The sequence below is a fragment of the Chlorocebus sabaeus genome, chromosome 14 (assembly GCF_047675955.1).
Source record: "Chlorocebus sabaeus isolate Y175 chromosome 14, mChlSab1.0.hap1, whole genome shotgun sequence".
Classification (NCBI taxonomy): Eukaryota; Metazoa; Chordata; class Mammalia; order Primates; family Cercopithecidae; genus Chlorocebus; species Chlorocebus sabaeus.
Window position 1 is genome coordinate 102,641,320 of NC_132917.1, and position 16,485 is coordinate 102,657,804.

Here is a 16,485-nt window from a genome sequence, read left to right on the forward strand (position 1 = left end):
GCGACAAAATTAAAAACTCAGTTTTTCATTCATACTAGCTGTATTTCAGGTGCTCATTAGCAACATGTGACTAGTGACTATGGAGCAGTGCAGAGACAGAACATTTTTATTACCCGGAGAGTCCAGAGTCTAACTTGTGCTTTACTGGCAGACAGCCTTGGGCTAGAAGAATGAGTTGTCATCCAGTGCCCGGCGTGTCATCTTGCTCTGTACTGTAGGGTTACATAGAACAGTCTGGGTTTAGAAAGACTGAGTGAGTCTGGTAATTCAGTAGCATCTTTTACACCTGTTGATGGGCTGCATGGTAGAGTGTGGTTAAGAGTATGTATGAGCTGTAGAGGCAGAGCAGCTCTTCCAGCGGGGGGCTTGCTGGCTGTGTGACTTTGGGCAAGTCACTTACCTTTTCTGAAGCTGATTTCGCATCTGTAAAGCAGGGATGAAATAATGACTTCCTTGGGTTGTTAGGAGACTTACATTAGGTAAAATAAATGGAATAGAAATACCAAATACTTAGCGTAGTGCCAGGCACATAGTAGTAAGCATTTGCTCAGTGGCAGTTTCTGAAATATTTGTATTAATGATAATGGTCATAGTTATTCTGATGTCAGTTCCTCTTTTCCTGATGTGTGCTGCTTTTTTTCCTTTTTAAAATTATTTGTCTTTGCTGGATTTTTATTTCCCTTTATTTCTTTCTCTCAATGTATTTTTCTTCTTACTTAAGGGTCTTGCGTAACCCTGTTAATGATATCCAAGAATAAAGAATTTTCTGTCCCCTAATTGCTGTGTGCAGTGAGCAGTGGGGAATAATTGTTATCAAAATGAAACTAAACCCTGTAAGGATTCACAGAATCACACTACTTTTGATGAAAATTCATGAGGAAGCCCTTACTTATGGGTGCGAGGGGCAGTGTGGAAATAATTGGCCGGTAGCTATGGGGCCCTTGAACCTCACCTCGTTAGTATCCACCTGTGACTGACTGATCAGCACACTATAACATCATGAGAAAGATGGCAGGAAGATCCCTGGTAATTATACATTTTTACTTACATAGCAACAAAGGAGAGAGCGTGAAGCTAGAAGGCAGCAGGAACGTGAACAGCGAAGGAGAGAACAAGAAGAAAAGAGGCGTCTAGAGGAGTTGGAGAGAAGGCGCAAAGAAGAAGAGGAGAGGAGACGGGCAGAAGAAGAAAAGAGGAGAGTTGAAAGAGAACAGGTTAGTTCACAGAGAACATACCAGGCATACATTTGTGAAGTTTGTTACTTTGCAGAGCTGGGGGATTTTTAGAAAGTACACACACATGTGATGCATACACACATGTACACACATACACATATACTTAGAACTTCAGATGTATGAACGTGGTGAAACACAATTGGAATGACACCAATAAATTGGGTCTCTTATCCTAAAAAGGGTTTATAAATCATTATACTTTAGAAACCTCTTGAAACCAGTTAAGTGGTCTCTAAATAGTATAATATCTGAAAGATGTCTGCGTGTATCTTCTCAGATTTGGCTTAAATGCTGTGGACCCCAAATATATGGGTGATAATTAACTTTTTTTAAAAAAAAAGAAATTAAAAACAGTAAGAAATTTCTTATGAGAAATATTTGAATATCCAGTGGCTAAGTGAATATTGTAATATATATCAGCATGTAATTCCGTATATACACGGTGCATTTAAAAAACTAACGTTGATGAGTTCAACCAAAAAAGATCAGGTTTGAATAATATTTGCAGCATTTTATTAATACCAGATATGATTTTATTTAGAATTTTTTTTGTTTGTTTCCTGAACCACCTGTGCAAACAAAAATTGCCCTTAGCCTCTTTGCCTTTCTTGTCTTTGATCTCTTTGTTATGAGCTTGGAATAAAGAAAAAATGATACATGAGGACCAATTTAAATAACACTTGGTATCTGTATTTTAAACTTATAAACCATGGTGTTAACTTTCAAATGTGACTGTTCAGCTGCCATCCTTTATGCTAAGCATGTGTCTTGGGCTTTCTGAGCCTTGGGTCTGCGTGCTCCTCAGTGTTTTCCTGGGAATTTCAGTGACGCTTTTTGTGCTACCTAATTGACATTGTCAACCATTTAACTGTGTAGTGCGTGTGCTTTAACATTCCACTTTTGTTTATACCTGGGGGCTGCAAAGAGGAAAACACTCAAGCTTTTAAGAATTAAATCACCTAGAAATAATGATTACAGTTCGATTGTGAGAGGAGGGTGTGATGGCAGCAATTCATCTTTAATGCTCTAGTGGCAGTCATTAAATTTTGTGAATAGCAAATATTTGGCACCACTTTAAAAAAAATTATAAAATCGGTTTTATTCTGTTTTCCCCATTCTATTGTGAAATAGTAATTCCCATGTTAACAGTGCTGTTGGACACACTTCATTTCAGCCTAAGCGTTTATGTTTGTGTAGATGTGTGTTGTGTTGCGTATGTTCATTGACTATGTGTTAGGAGCTTTGTGGTTTGGAGAGGACATGATTTTTCCAGTTGTCCCTGTGGTTTGAGGGCAGAAAACAAATGAGTGTACTGATTTGATCTTTCAACTGACAATTTAATTCTGTTTTGTTCAAAAACGAAAATGAGTTGGAAGTCAGGTTCCTTTGCTCAGTCACATGTGGGTCAAGGCCACACAAGCCTTGCTAGGAGAGGTATTGCTGTAGCATATACCAGGGAGGGTCAGGCGTAGATACAAGAGATGTAGATCCCGGGTCAGAACCAGATATGTTAGTCAGTGGCCTTCTGAGTAAGTCCACCTCCCCCTTCCCCGGCCACTGCCCACACCCCCTCAGTTGGCTTTTTTGGCTCAGTTTTCTTTGTAAAGTAAGGATTTCTTAGGCTTTTTATATGCTGTAATTTCAGTATTCTCCCAGAGATATTGGTTAACTAAAACTTCTGTTCAGCCCATATTGATGGCCATTTTTGTTTCAAGGTGTGTACCATGACACAAGGGGATGGTCAGCAGCAGACACTCTGAAAAGGGAATCTGAATTTCAGGATAAAATGTCTCCTCAGAGTCCTTCTTAGTCTATTCCTCTTCTAGAAAAAAAGGAAGCCTCTGTTGCTTGTAAAATGTTTTATGCTTTTCAAGGTTATTTCATATTGATCTCATGTCTGAACCTTAAAAAAATTCCTGAGGGTTGGGAGAGGAGATTTTGGATGCTCATTTCTCAAATGAGGAGACTGAGAAAAGGGGAGCTTTAGAGCATGCTAGAGATCATAGAGCCAGTTCTCAATGCAACAGGGACTGAGGCCTCCTGGTATCCCTGTCCTTTATAATGTGCATGCAGCTTCGAAGTAGGCTTTTACCCCTCTCCATAACATATTTGGGATTTGGGATGTGTTTACCTGTGTTCATTGTTATGAAGACTAATCATTCTCTTCTCATTGAAAAGAAAAACCACCCCATCTCCACCACCTCCTCTCTTTCTCTCCCCTTGTCCTTGTCTGTCTCTGTCTGTCTCTGTCACACACACACAAGCTCATCATGGAGCCTGGGTCTGTTTGTTTGAGGAGAGTTGCCCAAGTCTGGAATATAGTCATTCCAGGTGGCTTTGGAATTGTCAGTGAAAGCATGAATCATGTTTGTTGTATTTTAATATTATGCAGGTTTTGGTTTTAGGTTTCAAAAATTGGTGATCTGTGCTTGTTATAAATAATGACTTAATAAGCAGATGTTGACTAATCAGAACCCTCTGATCCTTTTAAATTAAACTCTTGATTTCTCTGGGGTTTACCAACCTTAAGAGGCACAGCATACCCTTTTAAAATTCTGCATTTGTATGCAACAGCTGTGTTCTAACAAATACTTTTAGATCCCTTCATGTATATCGTGGGAATACATATCATCATTTGTTAGGCTCCTTAGGTCTTACTGGCCAATTTGAAGTTCTTGGAGAAATCTTTAGCAATAGATTTTCTTTAGGTATTTACCACTAAGCGAATTGTCACTAAAGATGATTGGAGCAAATGGTTCTTGGTGCTCCATTCAGGTGGTTCCGATGCTTTTCTTTGGGATAAATTGATTGCTGGGTGATTTCTGTGTGACAGGAGTATATCAGGCGACAGCTAGAAGAGGAGCAGCGGCACTTGGAAGTCCTCCAGCAGCAGCTGCTCCAGGAGCAGGCCATGTTACTGGTAAAGCCCCGCCTCTGTTCCATTCTGTAGCATCAGGGCTCCTTCATCCTTCCTCTAAGTCGAGCAAGCTGTGGTGGTCACCAGACCATTTTGGTTTTGCTGTGGGCAGCCAGGCTGAAATAGAGATGCCCATTTTATGGTCCTATTGGTGGCACATTGCAACGTGGTCTTTATTTATTTATTTCTCTTTAATAAATTAATTGTTCTTGTTTGGTAGATCAACAAGGTTTTAAACAGAACTTGGCACTCAGTGAACATACTAGAATGCTGAGGGCAGTAGGTTGAAAGTACATGCCACAGAATTTTTACCTAGTCTCTATACCACTAAAACTCACATTTAATTGAATTATCTCTTACTCTGTCCAATGATAATTATGGTTAGCAACAGCTGTGAGATTTTTCCACAGGTAATGTGCTATTTAAAATCCCAGCTATTTTGCTTTCTTACAAAACACCGAGGGAAAATGTATGGTCACTTTTTTAAAAAGCCAAACAAATCCAGAGAAGAGGCGAGCTCTCCAGTGTCCCATAGATTTAGTGTTATCCTCTCCCTCTCCAAGGAGTGCCGATGGCGGGAGATGGAGGAGCACCGGCAGGCAGAGAGGCTCCAGAGGCAGTTGCAACAAGAACAAGCATATCTCCTGTCTCTACAGCATGACCATAGGAGGCCGCACCCGCAGCACTCACAGCAGCCGCCACCACCGCAGCAGGAAAGGAGCAAGCCAAGCTTCCATGCTCCCGAGCCCAAAGTCCACTACGAGCCTGCCGACCGAGCGCGAGAGGTATCCTTTCCTTTGTCACTTAGACATTGCTCTGGAAAGCAGTACAATGACTCTTCAGAACTGTGTCATGTGAATTCTAGAACGGGCCGTAGAGGTTAGCTAATTATCTAGTTTCTTTGTTTTCTAACTAGGAAATTGAGTTTCAGAGGAGTGGAGGGCCTTGCCCAAGGTTTCATATCCAGTCAGTGCTTTTTCCATAAAGGACCAGAGTGCCTCAGTTAACATATCCCAGAAGAACTTGAAACTGAACTAAACAAAAAGAAGATTACATGACACAGTCATTCTTAAAAATGTGGATGAAAGAGTGGTCTGATGAACTATTCTCCCAAGCTAAATAGTGCCTGTGGCTTAACTTTCTGACTTTGCAGATGTCGAGATGCACTGCTAGATTGGTGTGTTAGGGCTAGCCAGAGCCTCAGAGTAGACTGCAGCAGGGACTGCTTGGGGGTGCGAGGTGGGCGACAGGTGTGGCTCCAGAGGTACTGAATCCTGGCCCACAGGTGGCGGCAGCCTTCTATTGTGTCTGCCTTCACAGGCAGCTTCTAGAAACAAGTGTTCTGTTTGTTCTGGAGTGCTTTTATTTTTGGTGGAGTGAAAAGCATTCTGGATTTCTGATGATAGTTTTTTTGTCTGTTAGTTTAGTTGCTTATGACAGATTACATTTTTCTACTTTATCATCATATACAGTCTTAGAATTCTGAGCAAGGAGGAGAGCTTAGAGACTGCCCTGCTAATTTTTATCTTCACAAATATTTTCTTTTTCCTGAATCTAATCCTAGCACTGCTTTATCTACCTTCTTTTTTTCCAGCTGCCCCCCTCTTTTCTTGTGGCAGAAGAAAACAGAAAACTTATCTTTAGATTTCTTCCACTTTTAGACTTTCTTTGATATTTCTGCTTTTCCCCTACTAACACTGAGTTATGTCTTCTAATTCTCTGATGCAGGTGGAAGATAGATTTAGGAAAACTAACCACAGCTCCCCTGAAGCGCAGTCTAAGCAGACAGGCAGAGTATTGGAGCCACCAGTGCCTTCCCGATCAGAGTCTTTTTCCAATGGCAACTCCGAGTCTGTGCATCCCGCCCTGCAGAGACCAGCGGAGCCACAGGTAGCAACAGCCAGCTTTGCTGTGGTTGAGGAGACTCATGCAACGGCTCGCTGAGCCACAGGCCTACTGTCATATCACAGTTTAGTTTGTCACCACATTGAAAAAGAGGAGAGATGAGCAGGAGTGACTTTAGACTAAAAGAAGGCATACACTCAGTTGATAGGGAAATATTTTTTTCCTTTTTCTTTTTTTTGAGATTTTTGTGTACTCATTAAGAGTATCTAGAGTGAGTGATTTCTTCTAACTTTTTGCCTGCCCTAACTCGGCTGTTAAGTGCCTCCTTTTTCTAATACAAAGATCTTTTAGTTTAATTTTTAGAGAACTGGGATTATAAATACATAGAGGGAGAGCCAAAAATTTTCTCTGAAGTATTTTAAAAGTAAGTGCTCTACTGCGTGATCCCTGGCTCTTGGCCAGTCCTATGAATGGGCCTTAGATGATGCCCCTGAAATTCCATGCAAAATGTCTTTAATTGTTTAAATGTGTATTTTTTGTGGGAGTGTGGGGGATGACCTTTTATCAGATTCTCACGAGGTTCAAGTTCCAAAAAAGTTTAGATCTAGCGGATTAGGTGTGAATTTCTCTGATATAAACCATGGAAAAGGCTGTGACCTCTCCTTGGGTCTGCTGCAGCATTCTAGCCTTGGCTAGGTGAGGGGAACTGTTGGGCTGATGCTGTGTGGCTGGAGCAGAACCCACAGTGCTGTCCATAGAGGAGAGCAGGCATTGAAGATTACGGCTAAAGATCTTAGAGATCCTTCAAACGCCAATTCCTACTCTCTTGCTGAAAGTTACTGACTTTTAGACATTTTCCCACTTGCCACTCTGTAATCCAGAATATTAGGAACAAGTTCTTATGCTTGAGTTTATTTTTCACTGGGGTTTGCATGTGTGGGAGACAAAAGTTTATGTTCTTGTGGCAGGAAACTGGGATCTGCAGGATGGAGGAGTTTGAAAAAAAAAAAGCCCGGGCACAGTGGCACACACCTGAAATCCTAGCACTTTGGGAGGCCAAGGCAGGTGGATCACCTGAGGTCAGGAGTTTGAGACCAACTTGGCCAACATGGCGAAACCCCATCTCTACTAAAAATACAAAAATCAGCCGGGCGAGGTAGCGGGCACCTGTAATCCCAGCTACTCAGGAGGCTGAGGCAGGCGAATAGTTTGAACCCAGAAGGTGGAGGTTGCAGCTTGCATTGAGCTGAGATAGTGCCACTGCATGCCAGCCTGGGTGACAGAGTGAGACTCCATCTTAAAAAAAAAAAGAAAGAATAGCTAGGACTGAGGCCAGGGGTATGTGAGGGTGAGTGAGCATTTCCATGGGCCCAGCAGTTTCTTGAGTCCCAGGAGAGCTAACAGAGGGGCAGCTCCAGAGAGGAGGAGATAGAAAGGAAAGAGGAAAGCAGGAGAGGGTAAATGGACACAATTAAAAAGGGAAGAGAAGAGAGACTACTAGAATAGGTCTGAGGACTCGTGTTCTTTAACAACTTTACACTGCTTGAAGATCAGAGGATAAAAGTTTTCACACTGCAAATTAAACTTGCCGTAAATGGAGAATCTTTATTTGGCCACTAATAGTTTAGAAAATAGGAGTTTCTGAATTATCTATACTAAATTTTGCATTTGTTATGAATTTGTGTAGTACCTAGAAAGAGTCTCCCATTTCCTTCTCCCGTTCATTCTTTGGGGGAAACTTTTCTCGTGTAGGGCTCTATTTTAAAAGCTCATTTTTGATTATAATTTCAGGTAATACTTTGAATTACATGCTTTACCTCTGAAAATCTTAAACATTTTAGAAGTCTGGGATTATACCAATATCTGGTATTATACAAATCTCTCATCTGTATATTGTAGAAATCATACACCAGAACTAATTTCACATCTTGTATTTGGAAAGGTTGAACAAATTGATTTAGTATTTTCAGTTTTTGTCAAGTATATTGATGTAATGGATATGCAGCCATCAGTTTTTCAGTTGCCATATTGAACAATTATTTTGGAACAGTAAAACATAATTTAATGAAAATATTTTATGGATTTTTTCAGAGATCATTTTCCCAATTTAGAAGCAACCAGATAAACTCAGTTGACAAGTAATCGTCATATTTTTGTAATTTCCCAAGTGGAAGGAATACTCCCAACAATAGTCAATTCAGGGAATCCATGGTACTGAATGTTTTTAAGGAAATCACAATTCTTTATTTTCATCACTAATATGAAAGTATATGGAGATATCTAGGTTGTGGGTGTTTGTAGACTTGGGAAAAATAAGAAAAATTGTTGGTATAGTTGAAAAATGAGCTGTTCTTGAGATATAGTCTGTCGAAACATGAGGGGTTTGTCTTTGCTCATTGAACGTGCCATTTTGTTACTGAGTCTGGTGTTAAATCTGACACTGCAGGTAATGTGAGGATGGCTAGGTAGGTTTGCACATTTGGCAGTGCCCTTTATCTGACGATTTTTCTGCCTGTCTCTGCCTTGTCAGTCTCTGCTTTGACATGGATGTGCATGCAACACATCGTACCCGCTTGGGGCTCTGAAAGCCTCTTTGTAAAAAAAACAAAAACAAAAAAAAAGTCTTCACATTAACTGCTATCTGTAATGTTTGTCTGGATATTACAAAGAGTTTTCCTTGTAAATGTACATTTGTTCTTTTCTACATACTGTGTTCCCAGACCACTTCTTCACTTTGAAGTGGAACTGTTTCACTGCGTGGCTGACCTAACACTGTACCACCCCGGTGTGTATTCTGCCTCTGCCAGTTCCTGCTTTGGATTTGGTATTGACCAGAGAAGCCAGTTTTATGCAGAACGCATTGAATGTTTTGTGTTTTGTTTTCTTGTAAGGTACAGTGGCCCCACCTGGCATCTGTCAAGAACAATGTTTCCCCTGTCTCGCGATCCCATTCCTTCAGTGACCCTTCTCCTCCCAAATTTGCACACCACCATCTTCGTTCTCAGGACCCATGTCCACCTTCCCGCAGTGAGGTGCTCGGTCAGAGCGCTGACTCTAAGTCAGAGACGCCTGACCCTACCCAAAAGGCTTGGTCTAGATCAGACAGTGACGAGGTGCCTCCAAGGGTAAGGAGCAGAAAGACAGATGTGTGCTGCTTTTTTCGTTTTTGTTATTTTTTTTTAAGATGATTTATTTTAATTATGGGTATGCAACTTTACCAAGTTTAAAGGGGCATTGAAATTTCAAAGGGACTTCTTAATGGTGAGGATGAAGTTCCATAGTTAGACAGTTTTATTCAGCCAGTGGCCAGTTAGCATTTTATTGTTGTTAACTCTAAATAAGGCAGCAAAATGATGTAAGAGTAAGTCTACCAAGAATAGGCTTCTTAAACAAATTCATAATCTATTTTAGCAGTTTTTCTATATGTTTATGCAGAAGCTATGCAGTTTCGCAATACTAATGTCAAAGTTTTTAGAAAAGGTCTTATAAGAAAAATTTTATTTTCTTTTTAAATGTAGGGGATTTTGTTTTGTTTTTGTGTTTACATGTTAGTGAAATTAAACAAAAGAGCCAATGTCAATTTATTTTTCCTCATTTGGAATTTGCTTCCTCTGAATATTTTCTTGCTTCCTGCCAGTCTTTGCTTCCTGCCGATCCATTTATAGACCATTGTTTGGTTTCTTTGAGCTTATTTCCTGATTCTCACATTATCTCAGCAAATGCTTCGTATGTCCCTGCTACCAAGCTTCAGTCCAGACATCATTTAAATGTTACAGGAGCATAGAAAGGCTGTTTGTACTGGCTTCTTGGATGCCTGTGACTAAATTTTCTCTCCGATTGTATCAGTGTAGGACCAGGGAAGGAGTGGGGGTGGGGAGTGGAGGTGATAGGAAGGACTGCTTTTAAATATTAGGACTGCTTTAAAAATATATTTTGGTTGGGAAATATTTTTTTTTTCCTTCTCATGTTTTCAATAATTTAATTGCTATATTTTCTACTTAAAGGTTCCTGTGAGAACAACGTCTCGCTCCCCTGTTCTGTCCCGTCGAGATTCCCCACTGCAGGGCAGTGGGCAGCAGAATAGCCAGGCAGGACAGAGAAACTCCACCAGGTAAAAGACAAGTGCGCGCTGAGAACAGGCCTCCTGTGCAGTCTACCACAGCCTTACATGGTCTGTTTCATAAAAATGCTCTTCAACACAGAAGTTCTGGGGCAAGGAGATTATTCGTTAGGAAAAGCTGCCATAAAATCCATCAACGTGGATGGCATCAAGTTGGTGTGTAGTAAAAAGTGGGTTTGAATCCGGATGTGCATTAATATAGCAACTCTGAAATTTAAACTACTTTCCTCTGTATGAGTAAATGGAGCGAGCACCAAGGAAGGGGAGAAGTTCCAAGAGAACTGTGATCAGAGGGAGCTTTTCATCTAAGGGACATTGTAAGGCCTGTGGCATGAAACAGAACTCACAAACAGGTTACTGAAGAAGTCACTGGTTGACTGCCAGTCTGCAGTAAGCAAGTGAATTAACCAAATAATATCCTTTTTAGGTTCTAGAGCTGCTCTGTCCAGTACAATTAGCTACAGAAATTTCCTTAAATTTAAATTAAAGTTTAAATTTAGTTAAAATGAAATACAGTGGGAACTTCATTCCATAGTGCACTGGGTATATTCATGAGCTCTATAGCCACATGTAGCTAGTGGCTATGATATTATCCAGCTCAAATAGAGAACATTTTCATCATAACAGAAAGCTTCATTGACCAGCACTATCACAGGGAAGAAAAGGTGATTATGTGGAATGTTTTATATCTTAATCATCACTGAACCTCTGAAGTTAGCCTTCTGCGCATGAAACATTGGTCTGACTTGAAGTGTCAGATGGATGATGGCCCAAAAGCTGCACAGAGTCCTCAGCACTGCTAGTGGCAGGGGGACTGTGGTGTTCTTCTGTGACCAAGTCTGTGTCATTAATCCTTACCTAGCACATGTGTGCTTTAGGTTCGTCCATGGCAGGAAATCCATCCCAGTCCCTGCTTTCTGTACCATTTCTAACAGCCCAGACAAAGGACTATTCTTTGTAAGTGTCAGTTTTTGAGAACAGCAACAGGCAGGTGAGAGCAGCCGCCTAGAAACAGAATATAGTTTTGCGTGTAATTATACAAATACGGAGTGTTTTCCTAATGTTAAGAACTGACATGTAGCTGTGACGGAAATGGTGCTACTTCTACACTGAACAGTAGCATTATATCACACCTGATGATTTTAGATCTAATGGTAGGATACCATTTAGCATACAAACTAAAAATAGATGAGATAAAAATCCATGAATAATGCCATTTTATCTTTTGGTGAATTTAATGTTGAATGCTGTTTATAGACTGTTTTTCTCCTCCCTACATTTTGAAGACATTGGACGGACACACGATGGTACTGCATCTAGAGATGATGCATTAGCTGTTCTTTCTTCTTCTTTTCTCACAGCAGTATTGAGCCCAGGCTTCTGTGGGAGAGAGTGGAGAAGCTGGTGCCCAGACCTGGCAGTGGCAGCTCCTCAGGGTCCAGCAACTCAGGATCCCAGCCCGGGTCTCACCCTGGGTCTCAGAGTGGCTCCGGGGAACGCTTCAGAGTGAGATGTAGGCTGCTTTTCCTTTGCCTTTTCCCTGCTAATGTTTTGGGCTGTGATCCATATATTGGAAGTTTGTCTTAATCTGTGGTTTGCGTGTAGCCACACATCACAAAACAATGTTTTAGCATAGGTTGCCAGTGACAATAATAGTCATCCTGATTTTAATCATAAAGGAGCTAAATTTTGAGAGCTTTATATATACCTAGCACTGTGAGTGCTTTACAATTTAGTGGGATTAGCTAACTTTTCCAAAGTAATGGGCTAATGTGTGAGCTAGGATTTGAACCCATTTCTTTCGGTCTGGGCTGCAGAGCCTATGCCGTCATCAGTATTGGTTATTTTAATGTACTCGTAATAGATGAGTGAATATTCCCTCTATTGTATTACTGACATACTGTGACAAGGTATACATTGTGAACACGTGTCAAAGTGAGTGTGATGATGGAGGGTTTAAGTAAAAGAGTCAGGAAGGCTGCTGGAGCCCTCCTTGGGCCCTCTCTGCTCTGTAGTTCATACCTGCATGTGGAGAGCCTGCCATGAATGGGCAGACAGGAGTGGGCGGGGCGGGCAGGGCAGCTTCGTTACACACATCCATATGTTGATATGTGTCCGTCCATCTTGTCCCTTTTAAACCCAATAGCGTCATCCAAGTCTGAAGGCTCTCCATCTCAGCGCCTGGACAACGCAGTGAAAAAACCTGAAGATAAAAAAGAAGTTTTCAGACCCCTCAAGCCTGCTGTAAGGATGGTGCAAAATCAGTTTTACTTACTTCAGACTTGAATGCGATCTTTCTATTAAAAATACGTGGTTGAGAGGCCTGCCGTCTCTTCTGCGAGGGCCCCTCACAGATTTGAGGAATTACAAGGAATGACCTAGACCCCAGACATATTTGTTGCCTTCCATTGGCGTCATCTGCTTTCCCTGCATAAAGTCTCAAGTGGGCGAAACTTTGTGTTCTGTTGTTCCAGCCCTACACTTGGTGTACAGTCAGCCTTACAAAATAATGCAGAACAAAGTATAGTTTTTATTTAATGAAACTTCCTTCTAAGGAAACTGATGTTTTTAAAAAAATACAAAAGAAAAGGTTTTTTTATCTCTTTCTTGGCATTAACCTTTATTTATTCTGGTTCGGCATGTACAATACTGGCTTTTAGAGTAAGTTTTTAAAAATCACCTTCTTAAACTCACTGGTTGCCTACCTTCTGCTTTTCGGTACCTGGGGTGATAGTTGTGACTGCTTCTCACCCTTCTCTTTTAATCCCTCTGATGTTACCTGACCACGTAATTGTGCACACTTTGCGGAATTTTAAGCCTGTCAGAGTTTTCATTTCCTGCTTGAACTGATTTCTGTACTTCTCCCTCTCCCCTTCTTTCTCCCGTGCTTCCTTGTACTGTGCATTCCTCATCAACGGTGGCTTCTCGGACTCCACGAAACTGCGCTGTACCGAAGGGCGAAGTGGTAAGCGCCATCTCTGAAAAGTTCTGCCTCAGAGCAGCACTCCGACCGCCTGTCAGCTCAGCTTGTATTCAAGCTGCAGTCCTGCTCCTTCCTCAACTTGACTTCTTGTTCTTTTCTGGAATTTAAAAACCTTAAACTTTACTCCAGCTTTCTTAACATAACATTTGCTGTATTTATTGTTATTAAATGTAGCTTTTTTGAGTAACTGTTTAAAAAGCTGCAGCTATCACCACGAAATACTAATAGCAAGACTCAGAGTCCAATCACTGTAATTTCAGAGGCTCAAGCTCAAAGAAAAGAAACATTCTTAACTGTGGAAAAAAAAAAAAAAGAAAACCAAGTTGGAACTGCTAGAAATAAAAGACAAAAAGAGTTACATAGACTGCCTTTTAAAAAAGTGGTTACTTTTAAATAAAATTCCCCCCAAAAAAGATGAATTTGGAGTTTTATATGAAAATGTGGAGTATAAATAGTAATCACTCTTGAAAATTATATTTGGTGGGTTGATTGAATCTTAAGAATATCTCAGTGTGGAAGAGTAAAGGGAAACGAAGCCTTTGGAACAAATTCCACTACTGGTTTCTTTTCTTTCGGATATTCCCGTTCATAGGTGGTGTTACAGGGGGATGTGGTAAGGCTTGAAGGAGGGCGATAGGGATGCCCATAGCCTCCTGCCCCCACACTCAGGGTTGCCACTGTCTCTTCATGTGTCTCGGACTTGTCCATGAATGTGGCAGGTGTGAACAGTCAGTGAAGTGAGATGTAAATGGCATCCTGGTGCTCACTTCACTCCTCTTTCATTGTAATGTAGGTTTGAAGTTTTTGTTTTTTTTGTTTTTCAGTATGAGGTAAAATTCTAGATCAGCAAACGTATATACACGGATCCTTGAGCTTTGGAGTGAAGACACATGCCTATATGACAAAGTCTTCTTTAAAGGGGGCAGTCCAGAAAGCAAGCCTCTAGCTAAATAGGCCTGATTTAAAGAGTTGTGGGAGGGAAGTTATGTTTCTACAACTTTTATTAATAAAATATTAAACCTAAAATGTTGATTATAGTAAAATATTAATATTTATTAAAATTTCATAAATATCCTACAAATAGTAAATATAAACATTTATTAAATATTAAACCTTACAGCGTTGAAGTTTTTAATAATAAAAGTTGAAGTACAATAAAAATGTATCCCTCAAAACCTTTTATATCAGGCCCGTTTAACTAGAGCGTTGCTAAGTCTAAAGAAGACTGTCATATGGGGACATGTCCTTACAACAAAGCCCAAGGGTCTGTGTATATACGTTTGTTGATCTAGAATTTTACCTCATATTAAAAAACAATAATACTGTGAGCTTGTCATAAGCAGATCATTGTGTTTTTTTAATTGTCATGGGATTTGAACTGTATATGACATCTTTGACTTTTTTTTTGGTGTCTTCTGTTTTTTTTTTCTCTCTCTCTTGACTTTCTTTGGTCTTTTCTATCAAAAGCCGTAGGAGCTCACTTTCTTATGAAACTGGGTAACTACTCTACAAAAGTCTTACAAAACTGACATTGTGGCAATTTATGGTTAAAGAACTTCTCATCTTCTCCTGTCCCTGCCCCCCCCCCCCCCCCCCCCCCGCCCGCCGTTGCCTTGCTTAGCTCTCTCTTTTCTGTCCTTTGCTTTAGGATCTGACCGCACTGGCCAAAGAGCTTCGAGCGGTGGAAGATGTACGGCCCCCTCACAAAGTGACGGACTACTCCTCATCCAGTGAGGAGTCGGGGACGACGGATGAGGAGGACGACGATGTGGAGCAGGAAGGGGCCGACGAGTCCACCTCGGGACCGGAGGACACCAGAGCAGCGTCAGTCCCCGGCCTCTTTTAGAGCGGATGAGAGTATTCTCTCAGAGCCTGCTTTCCGCTGGGACCCAGTTGTTCCTAGACTATTGCGTGACCCCATGAGCACTTACTACGTAGTTCTCATGGATTCAGCAGCAGGCCGCCTTGTGTTTCCCCTTCTCTTCGTTGGTGTGTGCGTGTGTCAGTGCTTCCCCCAGCACCCCAGCGTGTACTTTATTTTTTCCTTTTGATTGGAGGATATATGACCAGGGGAAATTTCAGTTTGATATAACTACTTTAATTAGCTGTAATTACTCATTCTAAGTTTTTGCTCAGAAACAAATGGCACTGGAAGGAAGTTCTTTGTTAAAGGGAGAAAGCTAAGCGTTGCTTTTTTGGAGGAGGCTTTATACCGGTAGCCTCCTCTCATGTTTTGATTTTGAGAAGGCAAAAAGCCTCAACAGGATCTCCTTGACTCCAGAGATTAAGGCCTTTCACTTCTGGATTTTGTCTCTGTAGGTCATCTCTGAATTTGAGCAATGGTGAAACGGAATCTGTGAAAACCATGATTGTCCATGATGATGTAGAAAGTGAGCCGGCCATGACCCCATCCAAGGAGGGCACTCTAATCGTCCGCCAGGTACCCGTGTCTTCTCTGTCGTCAGAGGCTGAGCTTCTCCTGTGGTCATTAACCCACTTGCTCATTCACTCACTCATGCTGTTTCTCCATCATCATCTGTTTTCATGTTAACAAGTCCCAGAGGGTCAAGTGTGAAGTGTCGGGGGCTAGGGAGGCAGGTGTGTACTGCATGCCCGGAAGGTAGCGAGTAGTCTCCACCCCACATCGCTGCTCCTCTGCATGTCTGCGGCAGCCCTCATTCAAGCACCGCGCTGAGTCTCACAGTCTATGTCTGAGTGGGAGAGAAGCCACAGGGAGTCCTTAAACAGGCTCACAGAGTGAGGAAGCAGGTCTGGAGTCTGGCAGAGTAACCACCTTGGCTCTGCAGAGCACGCTTGGCTCTGAGTGTCTGCAGTGCCACAGCAGTTGTGGGTGAGGCAGGCAGGGTGAGCCTCATCACAGGCCCAGAGACTCGGAGAGCAGAAGGGTTTGGGAGGTTCTATGTTCCAAAATGTTAGTTTTCTCACTTGTTGAATAATTAAATGTGTGCCACCCAGATATGCTCAGTTTGGATCACTAAGCTTTTTAACTGTCTGTTCGTTTCTTAGCTTAGACTTAATTAAAGTGATGCGCTTCTCATTTAAATAGAACAGGGCACCTATTTAGTATTTTGGACTTTGCCCTAATTGTGTTTCATGCTATGGCAATGCATTCGGATGGAAAGTAGGAAGAACATGGAAAAGACCAGGATTCAGAGAATCCACAGGTACTTTCTGGAGCTTTACAAAGAAAGATTTAAAAAGAAAAAAAAAAAGGATACTGGTTTTGTTAACAGAAGCTAGCGCAACAGATAAACCAGATTAAACAAACACTCACTGCTCGAGTCGTGCAGCCACCAGATGAGGTACTTTGAATTCTGTTGGCTCCAGTTAGGCATTTGGTGAGGAAGTGTGAGCAGTTCAGGCT

At 41.4% G+C, this 16,485-nt stretch overlaps 1 protein-coding gene across 50 annotated transcripts in view; it reads left to right on the forward strand.

Moving 5' to 3' along the window:
• MAP4K4 (mitogen-activated protein kinase kinase kinase kinase 4) overlaps positions 1-16,485 on the forward strand; it is a 192,949-nt gene that overhangs the window by 152,991 nt on the left and 23,473 nt on the right. For 4 of the 50 annotated variants that reach the window (XM_073023263.1, XM_073023253.1, XM_073023256.1 and 1 more), the window contains exons 13-22: positions 1,053-1,214; positions 4,069-4,155; positions 4,716-4,937; positions 5,881-6,042; positions 8,889-9,122; positions 10,002-10,108; positions 11,479-11,630; positions 12,264-12,370; positions 14,749-14,924; positions 15,420-15,540. In XM_073023263.1, the coding sequence (XP_072879364.1) occupies positions 1,053-1,214; positions 4,069-4,155; positions 4,716-4,937; positions 5,881-6,042; positions 8,889-9,122; positions 10,002-10,108; positions 11,479-11,630; positions 12,264-12,370; positions 14,749-14,924; positions 15,420-15,540 (1,530 nt within the window). The remainder of the gene's footprint in view (positions 1-1,052; positions 1,215-4,068; positions 4,156-4,715; positions 4,938-5,880; positions 6,043-8,888; positions 9,123-10,001; positions 10,109-11,478; positions 11,631-12,263; positions 12,371-14,748; positions 14,925-15,419; positions 15,541-16,485) is intronic. The other 46 variants (XM_073023261.1, XM_073023283.1, XM_073023279.1 and 43 more) reach the window with 24 other exon arrangements.